The 17,537-nt window shown below is 39.9% G+C and overlaps 1 protein-coding gene across 1 annotated transcript in view; it reads left to right on the top strand.

Annotated features, from left to right (window-relative positions):
• The window catches only part of DNAH11 (dynein axonemal heavy chain 11), a 369,705-nt gene that overhangs the window by 40,812 nt on the left and 311,356 nt on the right, over nucleotides 1-17,537 (top strand). Inside the window, exons 10-14 of the mRNA XM_027539949.1 lie at nucleotides 4,728-4,865; nucleotides 5,180-5,304; nucleotides 5,854-6,049; nucleotides 11,482-11,586; nucleotides 11,738-12,130. Of these exons, the coding sequence (XP_027395750.1) occupies nucleotides 4,728-4,865; nucleotides 5,180-5,304; nucleotides 5,854-6,049; nucleotides 11,482-11,586; nucleotides 11,738-12,130 (957 nt within the window). The remainder of the gene's footprint in view (nucleotides 1-4,727; nucleotides 4,866-5,179; nucleotides 5,305-5,853; nucleotides 6,050-11,481; nucleotides 11,587-11,737; nucleotides 12,131-17,537) is intronic.

Here is a 17,537-nt window from a genome sequence, read left to right as displayed (position 1 = left end):
TGAAGGACAGAATCTGTTGTCTTCATAAAAAAGCTCTTAGCGCTGATGTGACAAGGAAACCAGAAGTTCAAATGACCTTTATTCTCATCCTGGAAGATAATTTTTATTTATCTGCGATGTTGAAAAATTAAGGTAATATGTACTGCTTTAAAAGTTAAGACTTTAACTACTAATTTCTGGCTTTACTACCTCCCCCCAAAATATTTTCTCTCTCTTTCCTATTTTACACTTGGAGTTAAGTTCCACTAAGCACGTCAGCTGGGCAAAATGAGATGTGGCTGGGAAGCTTCTAGTATTGTTTCAGTTGTAGTTGACATAAAAAGGGTTTGAAAGAGGACGCTGTGAAATAGGTGTGTTTCCTTACTGTAGTTAGAGTCCAATTCTTTATGAAACCTTTAAGGCCGTTTTTGCTTCAGAATGTTAACATAAAGTCCAAATGTAACAGAACAGTGGTTGTAAGAAGAAAAGTTAATACTTTGCATTTTGCTCAGTGGCAACTAACCAAGCGGAGTTTAAATATTTAGTAGTTTCTACAGTACTTTATATTGAAATATAGTTGATATACAATGTGTTAGTTACAGGTGGTCAGCAAAGTGGTTTGGTTTTACACATATATACATATATATTCTTTTTAAAATTCTTTTATAGATTATTACAAGATACTGAGTATAGTTTCCTGTGCTAAACAACATGTCGTTGATTATTTTTTTTTATAATAGCGATGTCAGTATGTTAACCTCAAACTCCTAATTTATCCCTCCCCTCACCGTTTCCCGTTTGGTAACCCTAAGTTTTGTTTTCTATGTACATGAGTCTGTTTTTTTTTTGTAAGTAAGTTCATTGGTATCATTTGTTAGATTCCACATGTAAGTGATATCACATATTTGTCTTTCTCTAACTAACTTGATTTTGTATGATGATTACATGTTGCTGCAAATAGCATTATTTCATTATTTTTATGGCTGGGTAATATTCCATTATATGCATACAGTATCTTCTTTATCTGTCATCTGTCAATGGACGTTTAGGTTGCTTCCAAGTCTTGGCTATTGTGAATAGTGCTACAGTGAGTACTGGGGCGCATGCATTCTTTTGAGCCATGGTTTTCCCTGGATATATGCCTAGGAGTGGGATTGCTGGATCATATGGTAGCTGTATTTGTAGATTTTTTTTTTCTTGTTTTTTTTTTTCATTTTATTTTATTTTAATTTTTTTAATTTTATTTTATTTTTAAACTTTACAATATTGTATTGGTTTTGCCAAACATCGAAATGAATCCGCCACAGGTATACATGTGTTCCCCATCCTGAACCTTCCTCCCTCCTCCCTCCCCATACCATCCCTCTGGGTTGTCCCAGTGCACCAGCCCCAAGCATCCAGTATCGTGCATCGAATCTGGACTGGCGACTCTTTCTATATATGATATTATACGTATTTCAATGCCATTCTCCCAAACCGTCCCACCCTCTCCCTCTTCCTAAGGAATCTCCACACTTTTCTTCATAGCGGCTGCACCAATTTCTTTCCCACCAACAGTTTTACAGTAGTTCTAATTGATATTACTAGAAAAAAGGCCAGCATGTGTTTATTTCAATTGCCTCAAAGATATGGTTAGATCTCCATTTCTGTTTGTATAATTTTTTTCTTTGTGTTGATTTTTTTTATAGTCAGTAGTTTTTAGGAAATCTTTACAAAATGTTTACAGTGATGCTGCTTTTTAACAACAGCAATTTTGGGGATACACCCATTAGTGTAGTTCTGAGAGGAATAACAAAGCTCTATCTTTAGCCATGTCACATCACTAACAGGGCAGGAATCTTGGTATATAGTTTTCTGCCACCTTGATGATACTTAGTTATTTTGAGGAAATACTTCTTTTTATTTCAAAGAAAGTATCTATGGAACAGGCCTAATAACTAACATTTTCTGAAGCCCACACAGAGTAAGTAACTAACAAAAGAACAGTTTTAAGTGGCACCTGGGCTGATGGGAGGCCGCACAAGGTAGCCGAGGCTGCCCCGGCGCCAGACCGCTCAGCGCCAGTGTCAAGTGATGACTCTGTCTTAGCTCTGCCAACTCGGGCAAGTCGTCCCCTGCCCGCAACTCAGTTTCTTTATCTGGAGCATGTGAGAACAGCATTTTTAACTCCCTTAAAATACAGTGCCTGGGCACCTAGTCAGCGTTCTGTAAACATTGCTTTTATAAAAATATGCATTTTTACTACATTATTTTTCTTGCAAAGAAAGCTGTCTCACACTGATGCACAGAAGAATCCCCACAGATTAGAAAAAAAGACAGGAGGACAATAGAAAACCAAAGTTAGCCTCACCAGACCCCTAAGCTTTGTGAAAACTCGTGGTTGGTCAAGATTAGTTTAAAATCTGAGGGCTCCATAACCAATCAACAGGAATTGTGGGCTTACACTCAGCAGCTTGCTGGGTGTGTGATGGTGTTTTGGTTCACATGTCTGCTTTTTCTGTCCCCGTACTCATTGGCTTCCCCTGCTTGCTAGGACAGTTGATCCTTGAACAATGCTGATCCCCTTCATAGTTGAAAATCAGTGTTTAACTTTTGGTTCCCCTCAGACTTAACTAAGAATAGGCTAGTTTTGACCAGAAGCTTTGCAATAATGAGTGGTCAAAGGATACACAGTTCGTGTGTTATATGTATTGTATAATGTATTCCTACAAGAAAGTAAGCTAGAAAGAAGAGTTATTAAGAAAAATCATAAGGAAGAAAAAACACTCTTACAGGACTGTATTCTGTTGATTTTTTGAGTTTGTCGTCTCTACAAGATGAATCATCTGTCAATACCTGCATCGGTATTGTGTACCTATATCAATATCTTCTTACATGGTACACACATGTATTACCAACATTAGACATAAAAAAAAACTGAAAAGATAATATGAAAAAGAAATTCATATTTCTTTACATGTGTGATTCATACATTGATAAAATGAAGCAGCAAAAATGAATTCATGATTGCTGCATTTTATCAGTGATTGAATTATTGCTTCTTTTTTTCAGCATGATTGTTTTCTGGTATCCTAGAGCAATTGACAGGACTGTCCCACAATAACCTAGCCTATGTACTAATAACTGAATTATGATGAAATTTTTATGGCATAGAGTATTACAGTCATATTCATAATATGATATTGGTAACATTGTTACTTAAAACTGGTGATAGGCTGATAGGCAATTTCTTCAGTTATGAGAGAGGTATACTGTTTGGTAATGTAATTTTTTGAAAGCAAAGTTATAAAACAGAAGACTACACATTTTTATATTAAATAGATCCTTATATCTCTGTAAGGATAGACTAGTATCTACATATATTTAATGCATTCATGATGCATCTTAAATTTTTGATATTTTTTGGCAACATGGTTTATCTGAGAGTCTTTTCAAATTGTCTCAAATCTCCATAAAACTTTTCCAGTGTCTTTATTGATAAAATTTTGTGTAACAGTAGATCCATGCAGTTGAAGGTCATTTTGTTCAAGGCTCAACTGTGATTTGTCTTCACTGATAATTTTACTGGCATTGGTTCAACCTGCCATGCCCTAATTCTTTTTCTGAGAAAGAATCTGATTATCTCAAAGCGTAGGTTTCAACTACGACTCTGACACTGAAGGAACCGTCCGCCTGTGGAGTGGGTGTCATTGGAACAGGTCGCTACTGCTGCACCAGCTGCTGCTTTGGGGGGGCCTGGTTCCTGTGGTACAAAACACACGTGGGCATAGACAGGACAGTCCCTGTGACTGATGCTTCCAGTATAACTATGTATTTAGAATTTATTTTACTGAAGGTATAGTTGATTTACAATGTTGTCAATTTCTGCTGTATAGCAGAGTGTTTCAGTTATACATACATATATATATATATGCACATTCTTTTTTCACATTCTTTTCCTTCATCATCTATCACAGGGTAACTGTAATGATTATTATTGTGTGACCTGGAGGTCCTCAGTATGGATATTCTTATTTCAAAGGGTATATGTGTAGGTTGTGGTTCAGTTGCTAACTCATGTCCAGCTCTTTGCAACCCAATAGACTGCAGTACACCAGCCTCCCCTGTCCTATATTATCTCCTGGAGTTTGCACAGATTCATGTCCATTGAGTTGGGGATGCCATCTAACCATTTCATCCTCTGTTGTCCCTTCTCCTACTGCCCGTAATCTTTCCCAGCATCAGAGTCCTTTCCAGTGAGTCAGTTCTTCACATCAGGTGGCCAAAGGATTGGAGCTTCAGCATCAGTCTTTTCAGTGAATATTCAGGGTTGATTTCCTTTAGGATTGACTGGTTTGATCTCTTTGCAGTCCAGTATGTAGGAGAGAAGAGCAAATAAAAAGTATACAGTCTTGCTTCTGTTCTTAAATCTGCAAAGCATCTTCTACATTTCCTGGTGCCCAACAGGAAGTAATAGTGTCAGCTGTGATCAGGGATTGCTAACAGAGGTTCGTTTCTGACTCTTCACTTTCTGGTGAGGAAGGGAAACTGCTTTACATTTAGAATTTGCTTTATTGGATGTGTAGAAATTTTAGTGAGATGCAAAGATGTGTTTTCGATTTGGAGACCTTGCAGGACACTTGCATAGATCTAAATGTTTGCTCTGTATCTAGTCATGGAGGAGGTTTAATGGGGGAAATAGTGAACTGAGTATTTGTATTAACAGCCTATGGTGGTTAACCTTTCTTTCACTTTGATTTTTTTTATAGCTTTTGACTGTATTTGGGAATTTTCTTGAGAAACCAGTTGTCATGGAAATTTTCAGCCCACATTACAGCACACTTGTGCACATGTTCAGTGCAGAGTTGGATATGTGTAAGCAATTGTATAATGAACACATCAGACAGGTGAGTGGGGGGATAAAGTCTGGCACATTCACAGCATCATATTGTGGGTCAGGGTGTCAAGTAGAACTACACTGAGTGATACCTAAAGGTGAGATACAGGCACTGAAGTTGTTATGCTTTTATTTAACTGGTTTCCTATGGATATGAATAATCTGCTTTAGGACCTTAACTCTTCTACCAACCAAGTTACTTAGCACATGTGCTTTATGTATTTATTCTGTAAAAGTGCCAAAATGAGCAATTGTTCACAAGGTTGGAGTGTACTCTCATTAAATGTTCCCTTTCTTCCTCTTCACCACAATATCAATTTGCAGATTGAACAAGGAAATGTAGTTCTTAACAAGAATATGCCATTTACTTCAGGAAATATCAAATGGGCTAAAGAGGTTCTTGACCGACTTCAGATGTTTTGGTCAAACTTTGCATCTCTCCATTATCTGTAAGTAGTTAGGCTTTCCTGGTAACACTATCCCTGTGACACAGGCAATTTTGATATAGAGTGGTGAGCTCTTCATTTTAGTGCTTATTGCCTTATTTAACTCTTGTCATTGTCTGGCTTGTTGAGAGGGATTTATTCCCATGGTTTGGAGTATGCTTAATAGGACTTAGAACTTCCTATATTTCTATGTTTTGGGTCTTTTTTTTCCTTTTCACTTTTCCATTTCATCCAAAATATGCTGATAATTTTTGTTACTGTTTTTCCTTTCTCCAATAACTAGCATTCCTTTTTTTTTTTTTTTTGCAGACTTTTATATCTTTCTCTTTTCTTTGTAGGGATAGGGATTGACAACCTGTTGCTATTTGATTTAAATGTTTGGCATTCCATTTATTTTATAACTATCTTTTTTAAACAAAGACTGGGAAGAAGCATTGTTTGACCTTTATTGGTTTTCTTCCTGGTTTATAGTGTTACATTTTCTAGTGTGTATTATTATAAAGTAATTAAGCTGAAGCCTCTCTAATATATGGAAAAACCATATTCCTACAGATTCTTGGAAAGTCCTGATGATACCTTGGTTTATCAGAAGTATGTTGAGATGACAACTTTGCTGAACCAATTTGAAGATCATATCTATAATGAATGGAAAAGCAATGTGAATGAAATCTGTGAATTTAATTTGAATCAGCCCTTAGTTAAATTCAGTGCCACAAGTGGTCTTCTCAGTGTCAACTTTGACCCAAAGGTAGGGTTTAATGTTTTTAAAATGTTTTACAAATGCCCTTTTTATTATAAGTGTATGCCTAATACCTCCAGTCATTTATAAATATTTTATTTTGGGAAAATGTCAGAGCTATGAGGACTGTAACTTAAAACAGCTTCTTTATGTCTCCTTTAAAGATTTGTTTACCAAATTTTATATCAATTATTTTCTTATTTTGTCTTGTAATTATTTATTTACTACTTCCACTTGACTGGATAATGAGTTACTTGAGAGTCAGGTCCATCGTATTTCATCTTTGTGTTTGTGTGTCTAACATAGTATTTGGCACTTGATAACATTCAATAGATGTCAGTTTAATTGAACAGAATCAATAGTCTTTGATCAGTTTTTTTCTGGCTTATGTTTTCTGGCCCTGTCTCATGGTAGTCCAACTTTATGCCTAGGAGGTGAGAAAATTAGTCTCACTGACTTTATTTTTTATTTATGTATTTTTTTACTTAAAATGGGTACATTTTATTATATATAAATTATACATAAATATAGTTAATTTAAAAACAAAACATCAGATCAGATCAGTTGCACAGTCGTGTCCAACTCTTTGCGAACCTATGAATTGCAGCACGCCAGGCCTCCCTGTCCATCACCAACTCCCGGAGTTCACTCAGACTCACGTCTATCAAGTCAGTGATGCCATCCACCATCTCATCCTCTGTCGTCCCCTTCTCCTCCTGCCCCCAATCCCTCCCAGCATCAGAGTCTTTTCCAGTGAGTCAACTCTTCACGTGAGGTGGCCAAAGTACTGAGTTTCAGCTTACCATCATTCCTTCCAAAGAAATCCCAGGGCTGATCTCCTTCAGAATGGACTGGTTGGATCTCCTTGCAGTCCAAGGGACTCTCAAGAGTCTTCTCCAACACCACAGTTCAAAAGCATCAATTCATCAGCGCTCAGCCTTCTTCACAGTCCAACTCTCACATCCATACATGACCACAGGAAAAACCATAGCCTTGGGAGCCAGCACCAGTGTAGGGAAACCTAACCTGTAATCGACAAATTGCTGGAGGCTCAGTGTGGACAAGTCTGAGAGCTGAAAACTTCAGGTGGGAGAGGTAATGCATCACATAGTGATTATGGTCAATAATACCGAGTCATAAACTTCAGAGTTGCCAAGAGACTAGATCATAATTGTTCCTGCCACAAAAAAAAAAAAAGGGGGGGGGAATGATAATTATGTGACATGATACAGCTGTTAGTGAGCACCACAGTGATAGTCACATTGCAACATATAAATGTATCAAATCAACATATAGTACACTTAATTATGACAACTGAAACTTGGTAAGAGAAAGCAAAAACACATCCTAAACTTCAGGGGTGCCCAGTCACTGGAGGTGGAGCTTACGTTTCTGGGAGTTTTTTACTTCCTGGAGCTCCACCAGGTCCTCACTCATCTGCAGTGAATAGTGAAAGTGAAAGTTGCTCAGTCATGTCTGATTCTGTGCGACCCTGTGGACTATACAGTCCTTGGAATTCTCCAGGCCAGAATACTGGAGTGGGTAGCCTTTCCCTTCTCCAGGGAATCTTCCCAGCCCAGGTGTCCCGCATTGCAGGTGGATTCTTTACCAGTTGAGCCACAGGGGAAGCCCAAGAATACTGGAGTGGGTAGCCTATCTCTTCTCCAGCAGATCTTTCCCACCCAGAAATCGAACTGGGGTCTCCTGCATTGCAGGTGGATTCTTTACCAACTGAGCTATCAGGGAAGCTCCTCCAGTGAATCCTGGAGGAAAATACTTCCGGCAGGAGGAAAGGAAAGGACCACTTTGAAATGTGCCAGAGACTTCTGTTCTTCTCAACAAGGTCTGCTCTGAGGAGAAGCTGTCTTCCCAGGGCCTGGCCTACCTGGGGGAAGGGAAGTGCCAACTCCAGGCCACTCTAGCTATGCTATCCCACCTATGGGTGGGGAGTGAGAACCGAGAAGCACTGGTGAAGGGCATGGTCCACCAGCTCACCAAAAAGTTGAGACCTGATAGCAGGATTATGCAACCCTTCCCTACCCCAAACCTTACTCTCACATCACTAAAGGTCTGTTGACTACAATGTATCCTGTCTACCTAGTATATCTTGTCTACCTTTCAATAAAAGTTTACAAGGCATTCTGAAAGGCAAAAACACAGTTTGAGGAGACTAAGCATCAGAACCAGAATCAGATATGGTGGAAATGTTGGAATTATCAGATTATGAATTTAGAAACCTACAACTAATATGTTAAGAGCCTTAATTGGAAAAGTAGACAATATGCCAAACCAGATGATGTAAAGAGAAAGATGGAAATTCTAAGAGAGAATGAAAAAGAAATGCTGGAGATCAAACCCACTGTAACAGACATGAAGGATGCCTTTGATGGGCTCATTAGTAGACTGGACATGCCAAGGAAAGAGCTTTGAGCTTGAGGATATGATGCTAGAAACTTCCAAAACTGAAAAATAAAGAGAAAAAAGACTGAGGAAAAAATTCCCAGAACAGAACAGAACAGGACGGACTATCCAAGAACTGTGGGACAACTACAAAAGTATGATGGCTATAATGGAAATACCAGAGGAGAAGATAGAAAGGGACAGAAGAAATGTTTGAAGCAATAATGACTGAGAATTTTCCCCGATTAATGTTAGACATCAAAGTACAGATCCAGGAAGCTCAGAGAACACCGAGCAGGATAAATCCCCTCCCCACAATCATATTCAAACTTCAGAAAGTCAAAAATAGAAACATTCTGAAAGAAGATGGGAGGGGGGGACACTTCATTTATAAAGGAGCAGAGGTAAGAATTGCATCTGACATCTCAGAAACCATGCAAGAAATCAAGAAGAGAGTTCAGTGAAGTATCTGAAGTGTTAAAGGGAAAAAACAAAAGCAAAGCACCAACTTAGAATTCTGTACCCTGTGAAATTATCCTTCACGAGTGAAAGAGAAATACTTTCTCAAACAAAAATTGAAGGAATTTGTTGCCAGAAATGTTACCTTGCAAGAAATGTTATAAAGTTCTTCAGACAGAAGGAAAACTATATAGGAGTCTCACTGACTTTAATAGTCACAGGCTGTACCCAAGTTCTGATTCATTTTCTGAAATACTACAAAGAATAGCATCACCTAATTTTTCTTATTAACCTCAAGACATGTGTATAAATGTATAACCTGGAGAACTGAGGATTTTCTCTACCTTCTGATCGCATAAAACCAATTTATAAAAAATGAATTTCTGAGATGTTTTGGAGATAATCCCTACAATTCTGCCACAAGGGATTATAAACACACAAAATGTAGTGCACTAGTTAAACCATGGAGTGACAACCTGAGGAAGTCAGTTGGATTACCTTCTAAAGCGTGTTGCGTGGTCTCTTCCTCAGAACCTTGAATTAAGGCTACAGTCAGTTCTGCTCTGACATGACATATGCGTTCCTGAAAATCACTTCACAGTGAAAGACTGCACATAAAAAGTGCAGGACTGAGGGGAATGTGAGGGCCAGGGCACAGTGCTCAAAAGCTTTGTCAGTGATAATCAAAAATAAAGGTCAGACAGAACAACAAATAACTGTGTGTGGTATCACTTATATGGGGAATCTAAAAAATATAGCACGTGAGTGAATATAACAAAAGGAAACAGACTCACAGATACAGAAAACAAACTAGTGGTTACTACTGGGGAGAGGGAAGGGGTGGGACAAGCCAGGGGTAAGGGGTTAAAAGATTCGAACTATTAGGTATAACATAAGCTACAAGGATATATGTTGTATAAAATGGGGAATACAGCAAATGCTTTACAATAACTACAAATGAAGCATAACCTTTAAAAAGTGTGAACATACTGTACACCGGTAACTTATATAACATTGCACAGCAACTATACTCTAATAAGAAAAAAGCAGAAACAAAACCAGGAGAAAGGGTAGCATACTTTTTTATACATTTTAAATGGCTAGGTAATAGATAAATTCTCCAATGAACTGACACTTTCTCCTGACAAAGACACGAAGTTTGTTCAGAAGTACGTTACGACTTGTGTGTTACTGTGAAGTGGGGGAAGGAGGGTCATTTGAAACCAGACAAAAGTCCTGCCACCAGCAGTGGATGGGTGTGTGTCATCACTCACGTGTAAATGGCAGTGGATGTTTATGAGGTGTGCGTGTGAAAATTTTGTCTTCCTAATAAAACCTTCAGTTTAGTTGGGCGCAGTTTTTAGCATTTATGTAGCATTTCTTGTGGATAAATCTGCAGATAAGCAAAGACAAAACTTGTGGCATACTCAAATTCCTCTCTGGTATATAATGATGTCACGTTTTCAAAATAAGCATTATAACAGAACTAACAGTGCTGGGAAAAGGTCGAGGTCCATTTATGGCCTTCCATTTCAGACCTTCATGTAGATGTTGCTTGAATTTTTTCTCTGACAGTGAGCCACAACCAGTGATTTCTGCCTATATTATTACTTTTTTAAACTAATTTTGTATTGGTGTATAGCTAATAAACAATGTTGTGATAGTTTCAGATGAACAGCGAAGGGACTTAGCTCTACATATATATGTGTCCATCCTCCTCCAAAACCCCCTCTCATCCAGGATGGTACATAACTGAGTAGAGCTCTGTGTGCTATACAGTAGGCTTATCTATTGTAAATATAGCAGTGGGTACCTGAACTTCCCAAACTCCCTAACTATTCCTTCCCCCTGGCAACCATAAGTTCATTTTCTAAGTCTGTGAGTCTCTTTCTGTTTTGTAAGTAACTTATCTACCTTTATTAGTTATATACTTCTATGTCATATGGAATGTATCATTATTGCTTTGAAAAAGCATAAGAAACAAAAACCTCTCTGCCCTGACAGTTTGAAAATATGATAATCACTGATGAAATTACAAGCATTTTGATGTTAACTTGTGTTAAAATAGAATGGTATCCTTCAGTCAGTTCAGTTCAGTCACTCAGTCATGTCTGACTCTTTGTGACCCCATGGACTGCAGCACCCCAGGCCTCCCTGTCCATCACCAACTCCCGGAGCTTGCTCAAACTCATGTCCATTGAGTCTGATTCCATTCAACCATCTCATCCTCTGTCATCTGCTTCTCCTCCTGCCTTCAGTCTTTCCCAGCATCAGGATCTTTTCCAGTGAATCAGTTCTTCACATCAGGTGGCCAAAGTGTTGGAGTTTCAACTTTACCATCAATCCTTCCAATGAGTATTCAGGACTGATTTCCTTTAGGATGGACTGGTTGAATCTCTTTGCAGTCCAAGGGACTCTCAAGAGTCTCCTCTAACACCACAGTTCAAAAGCATCAGTTCTTTGGCATTCAGCTTTCTTTAATTTTCAACTTTCAGATCCATACATGACTACTGGAAAAACCATAGCTTTAACTAGATGGATATCCTTAAAATATGTAATAATTCTTGCTTTTCTTTTAATAGCTAGTGGCCGTATTAAGAGAAGTGAAATACCTTTTGATGTTGAAGAAATCAGACATACCAGATTCAGCCTTCACCATCTTCAAAAAAAGAAACACTCTCTTAAAGGTCTGTGTTTTCAGATATTGGGGCAGATTTTGAAAAGAAATAGTTGGAATTTTAATTATTAACATGTAGACCTATGATACTTTCATGGCTCCAAGAGAAAGCAGCTGTAACATATGTGGTGCTTTTTGTTTCGGGGTTTTCTTTTGCTCAGTACATTGGAAATCTTGAACTTCTTGTGCACGGATATAATAAGCTGAAACAGACTCTTCTGGAAGTTGAATACCCCCTGATTGAGGACGAGCTGAGGACGGTGGATGAGGAACTGCAGGCAGCCGCCACATCGCTGACATGGCAGGATGACTGCTGGGAGGATATCAAGAGGGTAAGGATGGCCACCTCAGAGCTGGAGCGCAGAGTGGAGCGTGCGCAGAATAACGTCAGAGTGATCCAGCAGACCCTGCGGGCTTGGGCCGAGTGCCCGCTCCTTCCCAGGAGAGAACACAGGCGGGAGACCACCATGACTTGGGAGGACAAGAGTGAATTATTTACGAAAAAATACAAGCGAATCCGGGAAGACGGCTGCAAGATACACAACTTGGTTGAGGTACTTGCCTTTTTCTTTTTTAATTTCTATTTGTTTATTTGCTGCACCAGGTCTTACTTGCAACATGTAGGATCTTCCCTGTAGCATGTGGGCTTCTCTGGAGTTGTGTTGTGCAGGCACCAGAGTGTGCAGACTCAGTAGTTAGTGTTCAGGCTCGTAGTTGCTGTGCGATGCTGGGATCTTAGTTCTCTGACCACGGGTGGAGCCTGTGTCCCCTGCATTGGAAAGCGAATCCTTACCCACTGGACCAACAGGAAGTTACCAAGCCCCCCAGCCATACTTGCTTTTAAGGCTTCAAAGTTTATAGCAGCTCCTTTCATTAAGTTTGTTTCTTTTGTTCAGTCACTTAGTCCTTTCCGACTCTGCAACCCCATGGACTGTAGCACACCAGTCTTCCCTCTGTCCTTCACTGTCTCCCAGACTTTGCTCAAAATCATGTGCATTGAGTCAGTGATGCTGTCTAACCATCTCATTCTCTGTAGTCCCCTTCTCCTCCTGCCCTCAATCTTTCCCAGCTTCAGGGTCTTTTCCAGTGAGTCAGCTCTTTGCATCAGGTGGCCAAAGTATTGGAGCTTCAGCATCAGTGCTTCCATTGAATATTCAGGGTTGATTTCCTTTAGGATACACTGGTTGGATCTCCTAGCAGTCCAAGGGACTCTCAAGAGTCTTCTCCAGCACCACAGTTTGAAAGCATCACTTTTTTGGCTCTTAGCTTTCTTTATGGTCCAACTCTCACATCCATACATGACTACTGCAAAAACCATAGTTTTGACTGTACGGACTTTGTTGGCAAAGTGATGTCTCTGCTTTTTAATACACTGTCTGGGTATGTCTTAGCTTTCCTTCCAGGGAACAAGTGTCTGTGAGTTTCATGGCTATAGTCACTGTCTGAAGTTATTTTGGAGCCCAAGAAAATAAAAGCTATCACTTCTTCCATTTTTTTTCCCTTCCCTTTGCTGTGAAATGATGGGGCAGATGCCATGATCTTAGTTTTTTGAATGTTGAGTTTTAATCCAGCTTTTTCACGCTTTTCTTTCACCTTCATCAGGACGTTCTTTAGTTCCTTTTCACTTTCTGCCATGAGAGTGGTACCATCTGCATGTGTGAGGTTGTTAATATTTCTCCTGGCAATCCTGATTCCAGCTTGTGATTCACACAGCCTGACATTTCTCATGATGTACTCTGCATATAAGTTAAATAAACAGGGTGACAATATACAGCCTTGTCATTCTCCTTTTCCATTTTGAACCAGTCTGTTGTTCTATGTCTGGTTCTAACTGTTGCTTCTTGACCTGCTTACAGATTTTTCAGGAGATAGGGAAGGTGGTCTGGTATTCCCATCTTTTAAAGAATTTTCCACAGTTTGTTGTGATCCACACAGTCAAAGGCTGTAGCATAGTCAGTGAAGCAGAAGTAGTTGCTTTTCTGAAACTGCCTTGCTTTCTCCATGATCTAACAAATGTTGGCAATTTGATCTCTGGTTTGTCTACCTCTTCAAGCCCCAGCTTGTACATCTTATACATTTGCATACTACTGAAGCCTAGCTTGAAGGATTTTGAACGTAACCTGGCTAGCATGTGAAAATGAGCACAATTGTTTGAATATTATTTAGCACTGCCCTTCTTTGGTATTGGAATAAAAACTGACCTTTTCCAGTCCTCGGGCCACTGTTGAGGTTTCCAAATTTGCTGGCGTATTGAGTGCAGCACTTTAACAGCATCATCCTTTAGGATTTGAAATAGTTCAGAAGGGCTCTTTTATTGGACCCAAAAGAGCTTTATGTATGGTTTTACTAAGCATTGAAAATGGAGGAATTTGTATTACTTGCCTGTCATTTCTTAGACCTTACTGTGCTCATGTCTGAGGGAAGAGATAGGAATATGGGATCTTTTGGTAAAACAGAGAGGCTAGAAATGGGGTTGTTGTCTTGGTCGTAGTTATCACCTGTTTTGAATGCTGTGAGTAGCTACCACTGTTGGGCAAATGCTCTGTGTGACATCCATCTTGTTGACATCATCTCATGTAACCCTCTCAACCACCCACTAAGGGTGACACCGGTAGTTACTCTCCTTACAACAAGTACTTGAGCTTTTGAAGCAGTGATAGGCACTATTCCAGAGTTATCAAGGTAGGAGAAGATACAAAATAAAGCAAGAGCAAAGAACAGAAGACAGAAAGCAAAGCAAACGAAAAAAGACTCTTGTTTCTTAAACCATACACCCTTGTCAGGGAATAGAGAAAGAGAAAATAAAAAATATATAATAGTACCTCAGTTGATCATAGGAGCAGGGGTGAAAAATAAACAGAGATGGCAAGAGAGAGACTCAGTGGCAGGCAGGGTGGACGTATTTGAGGTGGTTAGAAGGACCTCTTTACTGAGGTAGCATTTCTGCTGAGAACTGAAAAGGAAAGCACTATGTGGAAAACAAAAGAAGGATGTTCTAGTATCAAAGTACAAAAGCTACAGGAGTATCGGTCGTGTGACAAAGCAATGATAAACCCGGTCAGTGTATTAAAAAGCAAAGACATCACTTTGCCAACAAAGGTCTCAGAGTCAAAGCTCTGGTTTTTCCAGTAGTTATATACCGATGTGAGAGTTGGACCATAAACAAAGCTGAGTGCTGAAGAACTGATGTTTTTGAATTGTTATGACCAACCTAGACAGCATATTAAGAAGCAGAGACATTCCTTTACCAACAAAGGTCTGTCTAGTCAAAGCTATGGTTTTTCCAGTAGTCATGTATGGATGAGAGAGTGAGACTATAAAGAAAGCTGAGAACTGAAGAATTGATGCTTTTGAACTGTGGTGTTTGAGAAGACTCTTGAGAGTCCCTTGGACTGCAAGGAGGTCAAACCAGTCAATCCTAAAGGAAATTAACCCCAAATATTTATTGGAAGGACCGATATTGAAGCTGAAGTTCCAATACTTTGGCTACTTGATGCAAAGAGTAGAAAAGGACACTGATGCTGGGATAGATTGGAAGGCAAAAAGAGAAGGGGGTGGCAGAGGATGAGATGGTTGGATACCATCACCGACTCAGTGGACATGAGTTTGAAAACTCTGGGAGATAATGGAGGATACAGGGAAGCCTGCCATGCTGCAGTCCATGGGGTCACAAAGAGTCACACACGACTTAGGGACTGAACAGTAATGGGTAGCATATCTAAGGATCAGTTAGAGAGCCAGCCTGCCTGAAGCGTAATTTCCAAGGGGAATAATTGCACATAATTACGTTTGAAAGGGACTAAGGACAAATCCCTGGTGACTCAGGAAAGAATCTGCCTTCAGTGCAAGAGACATGATATCCATCCTGGGTCAGGAAGATCCCCTGGAGAAGGGAATGACAACCCACTCCAGTATTCTTGCTGGGAAATTCCATGGACAGAGGAACTTGCGGACTATAGTCCTTGGGGTTGCAAAGAGTCAGACATAACTGAGTGCCTGCTTTTAAGGGGCAAATCACACAGGATCAGCAGGCCATTTTGAGAACTTTGGGTTTTGCTCTAAGGGGAAATAGCAGCCAGAGACTCTCTGCTCATAGGCCTTCCCTGTTGAGTGAAATGGGAGGCAGGAGATGGTAGAGAGAGAGACCATGAGGGGATGAGTCTACAATCCAGGTGATGATGGCTTAGGTCAGGGTGACAGTGGTAAAGAGTAGTCATGTGCTGGATGTATTTTGAAGGCAGAGCCAAGAATATCTTCTGTGACAAGTCAGGGGACAGAGAAGTCGAAGATAAAATTGAGGTTTTTGGTCTGGGCCACTGGGAAAATAGTTTCCCTTTACTGACATGAGGAGGGCTATGGGAGAGCAAGATGTTGTAGAGAAAAGACAGGATTTGTCTTTGGGCATGTTAGTTAGAGATGTCCACCCAAGCGGAGATTTTTGCATAGACTGGCTTTGGAATTCTGTGAAGAAAAGCAGCAAATGCATTCACTAAAAAGTAACGTATGGGACATTTGATATGCTGTACTGAGTGTCACAAAATAGGGGGGAAAAAAGAGAAAAATGCATATGGGTTTCAAAGACTCTGTTCACTTGCAAGTTTGTCTGAAATATCTAAGGAAGTATTAGTTTTCCCTACTGGTAACACTTATAAGGCTTTGCTGACTGCCTGTGTTAGCACTCTCGGGCTGCTAGTAACAGAGTAACAAATTCTGTAACAAAGTACCACAGATGGATGTCTTAGAACAACTGAATTGTATTCTCACACTGACTGGAGGCTAAAAGTGTGAAATCAAGGTGTGGGTAGGGCCATGCTCCCGCTGAAGGCTCTCCCTAAGGCCTGGGTAGCTGGGGCTTCCCGGGTGGCTCAATGGTAAAGAATCTGCCTGCCTATGTAGGAGATGCAGGTTTGATCCCTGGGTCGGGAAGATCCCCAGGGGAAAGAAACGGCAACCCACCCCAATATTCTTGCCTGGGAAATCTCATGGACAGAGGAGTCTGGCGGGCTACAAGTCCATTGGATCTCAAAAGAGTCAGATATGACTTAGCGACTAAACAAGGCTTGAAGGAATCAAAGGGATGTTATGATATGTAAAGAGAAAGTTTTTTCAGCAGTATCTTAACTTACTCATTCCGTTGACTATTCCTAGTTTGCCAAGGTACTGTGAATTATGCTGACTTTCAGGACACACTTACGAGTGTTCATGCCTTAGAATCTGTGTCATGGAGGACAGATGATGGGTTATGATTAGCTTCTTCTATTGTATTTTCTTGATAATAAAAAAGTGGACTCCCCAAACAGTGACTTGGGGGTTTAGACCAGTAAAATTTATGAATCCTGATCAAAATGCATTGAAATTGTTGCCAATATATGACTGGAAATAGTTATAAGCAAGGTTTTGTTGTGTTATTCTCACAGAATAAGTTTGGAGTTTTTCTACTGGTAAGTAAACTCTGCTTTATGCCTTTAAGTAAAAAACTAAGAAGCTTTGAAGTCACCAGGAACTGTGGAGAGCTTCCAGTTTGAGGGAATGCAACTTTAAAATAGAAATGAAGCAATTACTTGTTTCTGTAGTCTGTGTTTTAAATGATTGCCCCACCTCTTATTAGCTCATCATTTTGAGCTTGGTCCTCAGACTTCCAGTGAGGAGTGTGGTTTTGGGAAAGCCAGCAGCAGGTGGGTAAGCTCTGCCTTTTCATGCCATGCCCTTGTGGCTGTCGATTCTCAGTGCATGTCTGTAGTCAGCATCTAAGATGATGAGAAGGGCAGAACCGTGGACGATTGGGTCTGGAAGGGACCCGAGTGATCATTCAGTCACCCAAAGCTCTCCCTTCTATTTCTCTTCCTCCCTATACTGTAAATTGTTGAAACTACAACAACTTCTTGTAAGTGGCACTGTAGTGATATACACTGAGTCTCTTGATATGAGAAAGTAGGAACAGTGAGGAAATCACAGGTGTAT

Source organism: Bos indicus x Bos taurus, chromosome 4 (assembly GCF_003369695.1).
Source record: "Bos indicus x Bos taurus breed Angus x Brahman F1 hybrid chromosome 4, Bos_hybrid_MaternalHap_v2.0, whole genome shotgun sequence".
Taxonomy (NCBI): domain Eukaryota; kingdom Metazoa; phylum Chordata; class Mammalia; order Artiodactyla; family Bovidae; genus Bos; species Bos indicus x Bos taurus.
This window is presented reverse-complemented; position numbering and strand designations above follow the sequence as displayed.